The 14,138-nt window shown below is 35.9% G+C and overlaps 1 protein-coding gene across 14 annotated transcripts in view; it reads right to left on the minus strand.

Moving 5' to 3' along the window:
- The window catches only part of cadpsa (Ca2+-dependent activator protein for secretion a), a 94,224-nt gene extending 81,111 nt beyond the window's left edge, over nucleotides 1-13,113 (minus strand). For 8 of the 14 annotated variants that reach the window (XM_052569150.1, XM_052569146.1, XM_052569153.1 and 5 more), the window contains exons 1-2: nucleotides 12,735-12,978; nucleotides 12,235-12,592 (exon numbers count right to left, since the gene is read on the minus strand). In XM_052569150.1, the coding sequence (XP_052425110.1) occupies nucleotides 12,235-12,570 (336 nt within the window). In that variant the 5' untranslated portion in view covers nucleotides 12,571-12,592; nucleotides 12,735-12,978. Of the gene's footprint in view, nucleotides 1-12,234; nucleotides 12,593-12,734 lie in introns of all 14 variants that reach the window. The other 6 variants (XM_052569144.1, XM_052569142.1, XM_052569141.1 and 3 more) reach the window with 3 other exon arrangements.
- Nucleotides 13,114-14,138: the final 1,025 nt, after the last annotated feature.

Below are 14,138 nucleotides of genomic sequence, written 5' to 3' on the forward strand. Positions count from 1 at the left end.
TCCCATGGTAACTGCTGGAGTGATTATAGTGGATAGGTTGATGTAGAGCAATTAAAGTGTATCCTCCAAACACTCATCGTAATGTTCTCTCTTCGTCACAATGACAATGCTTTCCAGTAGACTCCTACATTGCTACATTGTTAGTTTTATTTGTGCTATATATACTAGAAATAACATGATAAATGCTAGCATGCTATTACACATTCAGCCAACTTACACTTGTATGCTAATACTACGCCAGCTTTGTCAACCATATATGGCAGAAATAAGATAAACACTAGTGTGCCATTCCGAATTCAGTCAACGTTTACTGTTTATGCAAGCAGCTCGCTAATATACAAGCATATATTCACTATATACTATATACATATACATACTATATATTAATTCACCACATACTATATACTAACTCTATATGTTGTTTCTGCCATTAACAACAGAAATAATAAGGGCAGTATGCTATTTAGACATTTCCAAATCACCCGAAGTTAAGCATGTTAATAAAGATTTCATTTTTAAAATGTCAAATTCTGTCTTTAATTACTCACCCTTACCCTCAGTCCTCACTCTGCTGTTCCTAAAATATACAGTACATAATAGACAGCCTAAACTCTGTTGATCTAACATAATTTGTTTTCAACACCACAGCTGGCATACAGTAGCTAAGTTTTAAAAATAATATCAGTGTTGACTATCAAAGGTGTGCAGTGTAATAAATAAACAGCCTGTCACCGGAGACTCACATCACTTCACTGTTTGTAACGTCACTTCACTTCACTTCACTTCATTATGAATGGCCTCAGAATTAATGGTTGAGCAGAATTTAATTGGAAGCCTTTAATGCATTAACCTCTTCTGCTCCTCCATAACTCTTTCATTCCTGCCAGTCCTTTCCTCTTCTTCATTTCTTTGGTAATGACTAATTTCCTCCCTGTAAAGATTAAACTATCATGTTGTTAAACTTCAGGTTATGGCTATTTTACTGCTGTTGGCACACGCTGATGCAGCTGGAGCGCCCAGGCTGCAATAAATACAGTTAATGACTCTCACGCTGTCCGTTCCGACAACAGTTAGTAAACTGTTATGTTCCAACAAAGAAGCTAAATAAAGTACAGTAGTCCAGTTTTGTTATACAGTCTCTTTATGTGCTTACAGTAAAACTGCTTCGGGCTACACACATACAATCTCAGATCCACCTCACACCTGCCTGTTGCTGGTTACTATAGCAACTGACAATACGCAGGCCCTTGTCATTGAATCTATGGGTAGTAATTTACAAACACAGACACACACAGGCTAACTACAATGCATGATAATGATGGTAAATCCTGGGTTGTATCAATCTGTTAAAACCTTACATGCATCCACAGTGTTTTCCTCCACTGGAGTGGGGGTGGGGACATATGGGGGGAAGGGAAGCTTATATGATTGAACAGATGACTAGAAAAAGTCCATGTCATGGGGATGTAATAAAAAAACCCACTAAGCTAAAGCTAAGCTTACAATTGACTCCTGGTGACTTCATTAGAGTTGACCTAAGCCCTGTGCTCAAATCATCTGTTTAGGAGAGTTTTTCAACGTGGTTGATCTTTATGGTGCATGCTCCCATTAAAGTGCCAGTACTCGATGTGACCTTCCTATTGTGGATGCTAGAAGCATGCAATTCCAGCAAGTGCTCTTCGCCAGAGAGCTCTTTTTCACAGAGCAGAGTCTCTGCTTCCCTTTACGCTCAGCGGAGCGTTGCATTTGGTTTTGTTCGACAGGAGAGTCAACATCACATGTCCATTCCTTTTTTTTTTTTGCACTGTTTACCAGACAAATAATGAGCTGGAGAGAGAGAGAGAGAGAGAGATTGTGGGACAGAAGAAAGACTTTCCAAATGTCACTTAGTCAGAATGCAAGAATGTGTTTGAGTCATAAGATTTACTGTACAATAAGGAACTTCAAAATGATGCAATTTCAAGCACGCATAGTTTCTAAGTAAATGTATATTGTATGATCTAAACGCAAAAAATATGACCTATACTGCATAAAGATCGAGAAGCAAATGTAAAGCAGCTACTTCAGATGGTATAGTACTGTTAACAGCAAATCACTTATTGGTTTAAATATTGCCATTATCTTTTTAAGTGCATTCATAATTGTTAACAAATCAACAATTTTTTTTATTTCAAATGCTGTCTGTCATTGTTTAAAGTCAACATGAAGGGGCTCTTGCAACCCATTTTACTTCCCTAATGTTACATGATAAGAGAATTTTAAATAAGAAAAAAATAAAATAAAATCATACACTAATGACCAGACAGTTGAAGGGGAAGTACTGAAAAACAGAAGGGCTTGATGATGCTTACACAAAATTAAAAGTAGTTTCAAAGAGTTATTACCTTTTGGACAGTTACAAAGGCTCTGACACTGATTTACTACAATATATTTTATGTAATATTTTATGTAATATTATGTACATTTCAACCCTCTTTTTCTCATTAATTCAAATAAATGCTATAATTTATTAAATCAAATGTGATCTTATAGCACTATCTCATCTTTGTGTCTGATCTGAAGCGGGAAGAATGCTAGCTCTAACAAACTGCAACAATATTTATTCACATATGCAATATTTATATTTATACGCAGAAACTGACTTTCGCGTGCATACAATGCACACATGTTTGATGTGCATATAATATAAAAAAATTGTGCATATGATATTCATATAGTTGGCATGCATATAATATCCATTTTGGCAGACATATAATACACACCTACCTCACACCCCTAAACCTACCAGTTGCATATCATATGTAAGCCAAAGTCCATTTCTGCATATAAATAGTAAGCCAAATAGAAACAGAAAATCGAGCCATTGAAATGCACATTCATGAGATTGGATTAAAAATAAGATTTTTAAATGCTATTTGAGCAAAAGATACAACATTTATGAGACATTTGCTGTCAGATTTCATTGGTTATTTTGAATATGAAACTTAATTGTAATATTGGCGAACAGTTCTGGAGAATTTGATGTTTCCCCATTCAAAGAGATAGGAGATGCACTTGCATGCCAAAGAGGTGTTTCAAAGTGAAATTACTTGCCTTACCTAGGCCGTAACCGACAAAAACAAAATTGAATAATAAATAAATGTAAAAAAAATTTACCCTTCTGGTCAAATATTGCACTACAAAAATCATTGTTGGCAAATGACCATGGTATATAAGTGGAATAATGCATGGTAAGCTGTGCATTAAATATTTGAAATGCCTCCACGTCATGCATAGTGAGCAGTACTTTATCCCTAACATAAAACAGTTAGCATGCACTTGGACCACCCACTAAAAATTCACTTAATACATTTTTAGACAATTTCTATTAATATTATTTCTAATACTAATACATGTAGCAGAATGGTTGCCAAGAAACACAGAGACAAGGTGGTGGAGTAATATTGATGTAATAAGGTCACAGGTGTACTGTATGTTTACAGAGTAATTTACAATGCCTTCGAACACAGCTTAACAAGTCATAATCATATGGAATTCATTATGGAATTATGGAATTATGGAATTATGGAATTATCTGTTTAATAAATTAAATTAAATTAAAATAAATTAAATTAGAAAAATATATACTGACAAATTGTGAATAATAAGACCAGGAACATATAATGAAAACGTAAATTGGTGATTTTAACTGATATTGTATGTAAAGTGATTTAATCCAAGGTTAGATTTGTTGTTGTTGTTTGAACACATGTTTATGAAAAACTCAATCATAAATCAACCCCAGAAAAGAAAATAAAAAAAAAATAGAAAAGAAAAGAAAGAAATATAGTCAAACTGTGAGAAAAGCCGGATTTCTAACGGATCGTGTGACACTCAAGACTGCAGTAATGGCTGCTGAAAATTCAGCTTAGTCATCATAAGAATAAATTGCAGTTATTATATTAATAAAATAATGAACAGTTAGTTTCAATTATAATAATGACACAATATTATGGATTTTAAGTTTGATTTGATTAAATAAATGCAGCTTTGGTGAATTCAAATCTTCCTTTTGTTTTTTTTTACCAACCCAAAACTTTAAAAGCTTTTTTTGCTACCTTTCAGTTGTTTATACTCAGAGGCAGCAGCAGGGGCTTCCATATATTTCAGCTCTCAGGTACAGTACGTCAACTCTAGTAAACAGTAAATCTTAATATATGCAGCTCATAATAATACTAATAGAATGTTCTAGTCTGAATGTGCTGCAACATTTGTGCATCATTTATTTATGCTCTGCGCCTTTATAAGACTGCCTGTCATTGTTAGCACAAATCCTTTTGACTTTATAATGGAATGTTCCTTTGAGTGTGTGTGTGTGTGTGTGTGTGTTATGTTATGTTCCCCAGGTGCCCACTGGGCTCATGTTGATTGTGTGGGAATGGCAGACTGAGGATTCTCTCTGAGAACAGATTCCCATTAGTGATCAGTGAGCCCGGGGTAGAGAGACACTGCTTTCATGTCCCTCGAGTCTCTGCCTGTCTGTCTTTCTCTCGCTGTGTCTTTCTTTTCATGTCTTCTGGAAGTTATGTTCAGTTTATGAGCAATGCTGCTTGCATTCCTGTATTGATGGTTGACAGGAAAGCAAGCGCTCCAGACTTCAAACTTTGACTGAGTATAATATTGTATGGTCATTAATACACTGCATTCCCTTTGTGTAAAGCAGACACTGAACTGTCATTTTGTTTCTTTGCTTATATGGAATTGCATTTATGCTTTGAGTAAAAAATAAGGTAATTCATATTTCACTTTTGCATCTTTATTTCTCATAATTGCAACTTTTTGTCACATTAGTATCTCGTTACTTCGACTTTATATTTCACAGTTGTCACTTAATATTTTACAACTGGAACTTAATATACTACATTTGCATCTTTATTTCTTGTAGTTGCAACTTTCTTAAAACTGTGATTAAATGTCTTACTATTGCAACTTCATGTTTCACATTTGCATCTTTATTTCTTGTAACCACTACTTTATTTCTATCAATTATTACACTCAAAAAAATGAATTTTTAGTTTTGTTCACTTTACCTGAACAATTCATGTTGAATTAATGCCATTTTGGCTATTTTTCATTTCAACATGATTGTGTCATGTTAAACTGACTTAAACCTGTCTCTCGTTGGTTTAACATAAAGTTTTCATTTTGAAAGAACATGTTTCAATCAAGTCCCTCAAAATAAGTTTTACACTTCCCATCATGCTTTGCACAGGACTGGATATGGGGAGAGAAAATGTTGAAATAAAGTGTTATTTTATGCAGTTTTTAATAAAATGTGATAATAAGGAGACTTTTTCATGTATAATGCTCTATTATGTGGGCATTTTAAAAGACTTTATATTGGTGTATTTTGTGCGAGTTACCATTGTGGTGAAGTGTGGAGCTTGTGGTTGGGTTGAGGACCTGGTTGAAAGAACGTCTAAAATACTTAATTTAAAAAAAAGCAACTTTAATGAGAGTGCTAGTGTATGATGTACACATAGTAACATCCTTAAACTGCAAACAATTAACATCATGTGTAAAGAAAAGTTATATCTTACTTGCTAATGTTTTTATAACACTTTGGCTAAACTTGCATGGACAGTGGTTCTACATGATGTAAACATATTATCTCTACTCAGATATTTCATGTAGGATGAACTAAAGCAAACTGAGTAAACTCAACTAAAGGTAGACAAGTCCTTATAACTTGATTTATTCATGTCCAAATAACATGGTACAAACATGTGGAACCACTGTCCATGATAGAATCATGTTCAGCCAAAGAGTCTATTTTTCACAACTGTCGCTATATGTCTAGCAATACTTATTTTAAACTACATCACAATTAACACAAATGCATTTTTAAGCTGAGGCAAAAACTGTATTTCACAATGTTACAATCAGTATTGTCCTAAATATAGAAACTACTTTCAAACACCCTTAATCTGTAAAAGAAGTAGTTCTTAATCCAGTAGAACAATCACAGAAACATTCATTCACATCTTTGAATGAACACATGCTGCTGTCCACCACATACAGTATACTGTATGTGTAAATGTATCTTCAAACCTTCTTAATTCCCACAGAAACTCTTGTGCATTTTTATGTAACAGATCACAGAAGGCAAATGGATGTGTAATCCCAGATTACAAACAACCAACAAAGAGCACATGAAAGGGTCATCCTCCCACTGCCTTTACACTGCTTTATTCAAGCACATACTCACAAACACCCGTTCATACAAATAAACACAGTCACCATGGATACATATTCATTTGTTTTTGTGTGTGGTTTGCTCATTAGTACTACTGTACGATGTTTGCTAAAGCCACACAGGGAAGTGTGCATGAATGTTTCTGTTTCCACTCAGTACAGTTTGTTTCAAAACCTTAAGAAAATAAAAATTTAACATAAAAAGCAAATGCAAAAAATATATATGAATATATAATAATAATAATAATAAAAATGAAAGCTGTGATCTAGTGGTTAATGCATGCATTTGTTCGATTGATAAAATAGAAAAGAGAAGAAAATAAATTAAAATGCAATTAAATGAAATCTAAACAAAACTAACATGCACATTAAAAAAACATAATAATAATACAGTAATTACAAAATAACAATAAAAGCAAATGCATTAAAAAGGAAACCGTTTTCAAATGTAAAAAAAAAAAAAAAAACTATGTTATGTTTGCTCCTATAACTAAACTAAACTAACTAAAGTATGAATTGCATTTTTCTTATACACCAACAACCACATACTTAAAAACATCTATTCATATCTAAAGAGTTTCAAATATACCCTTTCAATATGAGCTAGTTTCAGAATACTTCTGCATGGATTTTCAATAACAACCTAGTTAACGTGCCTCTCCTCACAGCTGACCCAAGATCAGTCAACACTTGATTGTGAATCCATCATGGCTATCACAATAGCAATCTTCCCCGCTGCCTGCACATCAAGATCTTCAGCCCACAATGAAATCCTGCTGACCTCAGATCAGGCCTATTCAGCTAGTAGGGCTCTTAAGGCCATTTTGGTGCATTCGTCTACACTACACATTAACTGTGAGAGGAACACAAGCTGACCATTAACAGACAGAGAGCTCTTATCTGGGTTATGGTTTGTCTCTAACACAATGGCCTTTCAGATTCTTGCCCTCCCAAGCACAAGATGGGAGCTGAACATCGCCTCTTTGCGCAGCGAAGGATTGGAAAAGGAAATGGATTTGTGGAGAAATATATCAGTACACTGACTTGAATAATCTTTTCTCTCTGCTTCAAAAAACAGAGAAATAACTAAATAGCTATCTCTTGTAACAATTCGGGACTTAAAAACAATACTGTCATTTTTTTTTAAAGCAAGGGCTGTAATTAACTCCACATCTATTGCATCTTAAGAATAGGCCCTGTAATTTAGATTGAGCAAATAATTGTAACTGAACATCTTGACGAGACAGGCAAAACAGATAAGAGGAGTTTCATCTCATCACCTCTAAAATGATGCTGTGAGGTATCATAGTGCTATTATTCTCTCTGTAAAATAGATTGTGGTAAATGACGTCACACAATAACTCAATGAACACACTTGTAAGGGCATCAAATTACACAGCTAGCAGCGTATGTCTTGAAGGATCGTCTGAGGACACCTTGCACTCCATGCTTACAATTTAGATTATTCTCCTTTCTTGTCCAATCTTGTCCAACAATATGCTTCTATGAAGAATGATCGGATCATGCTACATATACTAAAATCCGTTTAGGCAATTCATTTGACTCACCCGCCATCTTGCTAACACCCTCGAGCAGCTATTTTTCAGTCACTCATATATATCTGCTATGTACCTACATGGGGAAAGGCTGAAAACTTAAGTCAGGAATAAAGTGTGACAACAATTACAGTTTTTAATTTTGCTTTTGAAGCTCAAATTTTACTCCCAATTTTAATTCAATTGTCATTCACAATGCCTTATGAGACTGTAGTTCTTTCTCCCACTAAAACCATTAAGCAAACAGTCTTGTATCTTTAAGTCTATTTTTTTTTTTTAATTTTCAAATACTTTTTTTGCTTCAAATTAAAATTTCTAATAGTGTGATTTACCTTGTATAGGCTTGTTTGCTTCCTAACTCTTTTACAAATACTTTTTTTTAAAACTCTTGATGAGTGAATGTGGAAATTGCTTATAAACAAAGGCTGCTGAAAAAGTATGGTAGGAATGTTTCACTCTGTTAAGCATTGTGATCCCACCATCAAAAAGCTGATTGATTGGTCTAAAAAATACCAAGGCAATCTACTACATCTAAACACAGATACCACCATATTGTTGTTGGACATCATATCTAGCACTGAGGTTAATGGAATGCACTCTGCCCTAATTAACGTCTCTATTTGTGACTTTTTTGTTGTTTTATTTTATGCAAAAGTCATTAGCGGCATAATTGACTATGTTTTAGATGTGCATGCATGCTCAGTGTAACCTTGCCTGAGCAGTCTTTCTGTTGTGCCTGCTTATTTGTCTCTAAATGTGTGCTGGTCTGTCTGTTAGTGTGTGAGAGAGTGAGAACGAGAGAGAATGGAAGTGAGAGAAGACATTGTAGGAAATATTGTTAATAGCTTTCTTAATTAGGCTCTCCATTCAGTGTGTGGGTGGGTGCGTGCCGGAGACAGCGAGCGGCAGCAGCATAAGACATCTGACATGGTCCTACTGATCATTAAGTATATGACAGCGTGCACCTTGTCATCATGACTAATACACTGTCTAAACTACTATTTCTGAAGCAGACAGCAACAAGCACCATGAAGAGTTTCCATATTTAGTTGGCAGCATGAACAGTACCTGCGTTAATAAAAACAGCAGAGCTGCTTATAATTTTAAGACGGGTGAATTAGCATGTCACTGCATGGTAATTAGAGCAAAGATGGGGAGGGAGGTAAACAAACACTAATGCTAATTTGATATTTCCACAGAACTTAATAACAGCAACAACAACTATACACAGTGTTATATAGCAAAGCTAGCAAAAATGAGGGGCTTTATGATTAGAGATAACCTCTAGTGAAAACCAAAGAGCTTTCTTCTGTTGAGTGTGGCAAATTTGCGAAACATGCAAAAGCATGAATTGCTATTGGAATGACTGGATTTCAGAGCGAAAATTTGCTGAAGAACAGTATGACCACGAATATCACTTGAAGAAATATAATGAGTTTCTCAGTGTGGCCATCACAGATATATAGTTGAAGATGTCTGACTAATGACTACTGTAGACTATTATCTCTGTGCTATCTATTCTAAAAAGAAAACCATCACAATATGTATGGTATGACTGACCAGTGCATCTTTGCCAAATTTGCCAATTGGTCTCTGACCATCATGGTCTCCTAATCATCCTAATATATGGATTAGCTTCATCCCTGTTTCCTCTCTACCAATAAGCTGGTGTGCGGTGGGCGTTCTGGTGCAATATGGCTGCCGTCGCATCATCCAGGTGGATGTTGCACATTGGTGGTGGTTTATTATTAATTACCATCTTTTATTGAAAAAGCCAAATCTGAGATGATTCATGGGGACATCAGAGGCCAAGGTCTACACAAAATGTCTGCAACATACTTTGATTTAAAATTCCTCAATGGTCGTGTAAAACAACACTTTTTTTACCTCGTCAAAAACAGCTCTGTTCTAAACGATCCGTTTCAGTGCATGTCCCTTTAAATTATAATGAACTACTGCTCACCCCACCCCTCTCTTCCATTTTTTGTGTATTCAGTGGCACATTACCATTTAAAACCAAACTCTCTGAAATGCAGCATGAACAGCGTCCGTTTCACATTATAAATCTCGATCAAGATCATTTATAAAGGTTTTTATCAACAAAATACACTCCTTCACACGTATTTGTGAATCAGAATATCAGACAGTTGATGACATGGTAAGCAATTTGTAATATTTGTAATAAAAAAAAAACTAATAATAGTAAATAAAAATAAAGTGACATCTGTCATACAGTGTTTCTGTGGCTTTGGTGTGTCACGTGATAAGCATGACACGTTGCTATGGAAACAATAAAAAATAAAACATTTGAGGGGACAGCTAGAATATTTTAAACTGACCAGTGAAAGGGTTACTTCTGCCAATCAGATTATTCTCGACTCTGAATAGTTTTCCAGAACTATAATGACAAAGAATATACAGTGTAACAAAAACACAATTGTATATCTAAGGAAACCTGCTCGTCCCTGATGTTTTGTCTCACATGAGTCTTATCTGTGAGGACACAACAACCACTGGAGAATAACTTCCCACAGAGAATCTTTTTATTGTCCCAAGGCACTAGCACCGAAGACAATAGCAGCAAGCAAACAAGCCCCTGGGGACACAACCAAATGAGACAGACAGACTTGTTTTTGACCTTAGATTGTATGAAATGAAACTCACAGTGAGTCTGAGCGAAGCTGAAATTCAAACACTATGCAATTAATGTACTGGCTCTCAGATATCTACTTCACAATGATAAACTCTCCAAGCTGAAGCTACTATATACGATAAACATTTTTGAACAAGGCACTTAAGGATACATTGAAAGCTCATAAATTATTCAAGATCCTGACATAAAAGACAACTTGATTCTGTTAGAGCTTTGCCTTTGAATCTAAGCCAGAAGAAAATGTCTCAAACACCAAGCTTCGATCTATCAAACATTGTGCTAATGTGGCACGGCTGCCTCTTTGTTCGTTTTCGGGATTAAAAAGCTTAGGAGTTTTCAGAAACTTGGATTTGATAAGCAAAACATCTTAAATCAGTTTATATTAGAAAGAAGCATGTTTTGCATGCAACTCCACACTGCAATGGAGAGATAATGTCAACTAGTAAAAACAAATTTCATCATTCCTGAATAACAGTCAAGCTCTTTTCCTCATAGGATCTGGGGAATGCCTAGTGGTATTGCTATTTTTTTTTACAATGGATACATACTGTGCACCCTTGTTAATGGAAAGCTAGGGATAAACTGTGTTTTATACCATCTTAAGCGTTTTTATTAGAGTTTTAAGGTTTGCAAATTGACAACAGACCACTGACAGGTCTGTGACATTCATTATGTTTACAAAGTCAACTTGCCCTGAACTCCCAAAAACCATCTGGATCTATGCATCTTTATAATATCCATTGACAGCAAACAGACAAAACAAGCATTCAAAGTAATATTAAGGATTTATCTTGCATGTTGGACTGTTTTTCTAAAGCACACTAGAAGTGTGAGACTCTCACAGTAAAAGATCATATGGCTGATAATCTATTTTGTCCACACTAACAAGCCACTTTAATCGTTCACTAAAGTGCTAACAATAGATGCCCTGCTACAATTTAATCTAAACCAGTCCCACCTCAAATACAAGTCTTTTTAAACCTAAAATAATCTGTATTTTAAGCTTCCTCATTTCTCTTCAACATGCTCCAAACTCAGTCAACAGAAGAACAGGATGTTGATTGGAAAACGTTTGACAATATACGGAATTGGAAAAGGTTTCAACAGTGAAAATATGGCAGTGCACTGGATCCTTGCTTATTTGGGACAATTTCAGAGCATTTTGTAAACATTTCTTTTTGAGTTCCACATAAAATCATTATTTTGATAGCCTGGTAAAGGAATTTGAGATGCTGGGGGACGGAGGTAAACGGAGGTCTCAATTTCTAAATAAAACATTGAAAACGGCATCTCTGCAAGTGCTCAGGTCAGTGCACTCTGTAAACAAAACTGTATTTTATATAACACTTTACCACTGAGGTACCACACTTTAAGCTACAACTTTCTACTGTCTTTGCACTGTTACCGTCATGTACATTAAGATTTGATTTTTGATATTTTGGTAAAGTACCAGAAAGGATGTGAGAAGGCTTACCCAGAGATACCATTTATATATTTTACATTATATTTTTTTTTAGAGAAATAACTCTGAAATTAGACATTATAGCATACTGTCGAGTTTTAATGCACTGGTACAGGTGTTGTCGACCCCCTGCCAAATTATTACCCCCCTCCTTCAAATCGCTACACCTAAATCAATTAATTTGATGCATTTCATGTTGATTCAGCTTAGCGCTGAATCGGTCAGCATCTACTATATGCTACAATTCTGTTTTTGCACAGTCAGAAGAGTGGTGCTCACCAATTCTTCATTTCAACAGTAATCTGTTGCATGTGACTTTGCCCTCTTACCTTTTGCTGTCGTCTCGCCATGTCGGTCGGCTGCTTCGCATTAAACGGATAGGCAATACAGCGCATCACAAAGACGTAAAGCTGAAGCCTCTTCTTTCTCTCTTCTTCCTCCCTTTGCATCTTTTCCAACTCGTCCTTTTCCTTCTCGATCGCCACTGAGGGGCTCGGGCTCGTTGGTCGGGCATTGGTGCTTCGGCTTGGCTGCAACCCACCGGAGCCTTCGCTGGACCTGCTTGGAGACACCCGAGGACCACCAGCCTTGGGCGCCGCCACCACTTTGCACTCTTCTTCCACAACCTCTTCCGCCTCCTCCTCGCTGGATGATGGGTCCAACATTTTAATGTAAGTTCTTGCTTCTCTGAAATCAAAATTGAGAAAACAAGTATCGTCTTATTTAGTAACAAAACATCCGCAACTCGCTCCAGAGGACGAAAAAGTACGGGAGACGCTTATTTTTCCACAGCCTACAATCCAAATGCTGCATCAAAAGTGTCACTTACCCTCGGCACGAGTGAAAAAGCTGCTCCAACAGCCAGTAGTCTTCCACCGAATTAAATTGTTGCTGCTTACGTGTTTTCTTCGTTTAACTCTGCGTTTACCATAACGTATTTAATGGAAGATAACACGGGGAGGGTTGTAAAAACAATTCGTGGCTGCTGTTTTTCTGGTTTCCTCCGGCGGCCTTTCAATTGAGTACCGAACTGTACTGACAATATACTGACAATGAGAGCAGCGAGCGCGGAGAGCTGACCGTGGTTCTGAACTGAAGCTGGAGGGGGAGGGGGTCATTGACGTGGTTTCCGCGACAGCACTATCGCTGTTTCTCTTCACTTACGATATTCACCACGTTTAATCGACCGTTAAAAACTACAGCAGTTCCTGAAACATTTGACAATCAATTTCGTCTTTTTCATAGTATAGGACTTCAGGAATTTATCAATGACTTCCTTTTTATTTAATTTTTTTTTATTATTATTTAGGTTAATCCAGCTGCTCTGTTTTTTTTTTTTTTTTTCATACTGGTATCCAAACCAGTTGTTAAATTATTCCATATTTGGCATCAGTGATGAAAACATCTCACACTAAAACTAGTTTGTCACACACGGGCCAGATCTGTCACATAAAGCCATGTCTCACGCTAAAACTGATGTGTGTGGGTCAAATCTGGCCAGAACTGAGCTCTATGTGCCATATTTGGCCCAGATGAGGCCTGGCAATGTATGTTATCTGGGTAAGCTGTAACACTGTATGAAAATAAATAAATAAAAAGACATTATAGAATCATCTTTGTTTCCATCCATCCATTTTTTTTATATATATATTTGCCTTTTATTGTGAAGCGAAGTGGGAGAGAGAGCTGCCCACAATTCTATCGGCACCATTTCCATCCATTTAAATACAAATTAATTTCTGTAATTTCTACTAGATTTTATGATATTATTTTATGTTTTGACAGTCACTGGGCCTGTCCCTCACACTTGCACTCTTTAAACTTGATCACTATGTGATATGTGTTGTAGGAAATATACGTAGAGTTTCTACAGTGCTTTATTTATACATTTAGAACATCAGTTCTTTAAAATAAACAGTCTGTTCACTAGTTTGTAGCACACACTGATTAAGTGATAAAAAAGCATCAATATATTGAGCAGTACTTTATATGCTTCCAAAATCTATGTAAAATCTAACTGGAAAGGTTTCCTTAACATCACGTAATTCTGGAGCATGTGAGTTTCTAAACGTGATGAATGATGGCATACACTTATCCTCCAATGCTGCTGTAAATTGGTATTAGCGATAGTGTATTAGAGTTAGCATGGATTAAGTGGGCATAAAAGGCACTGGCATTTATCATAGGCCAGTCATTTTGACTTACTTCCTGTTGCTTCCACACACTCTCACAT

Source organism: Carassius gibelio, chromosome B11, assembly GCF_023724105.1.
Source record: "Carassius gibelio isolate Cgi1373 ecotype wild population from Czech Republic chromosome B11, carGib1.2-hapl.c, whole genome shotgun sequence".
In the NCBI taxonomy this organism is placed as follows: domain Eukaryota; kingdom Metazoa; phylum Chordata; class Actinopteri; order Cypriniformes; family Cyprinidae; genus Carassius; species Carassius gibelio.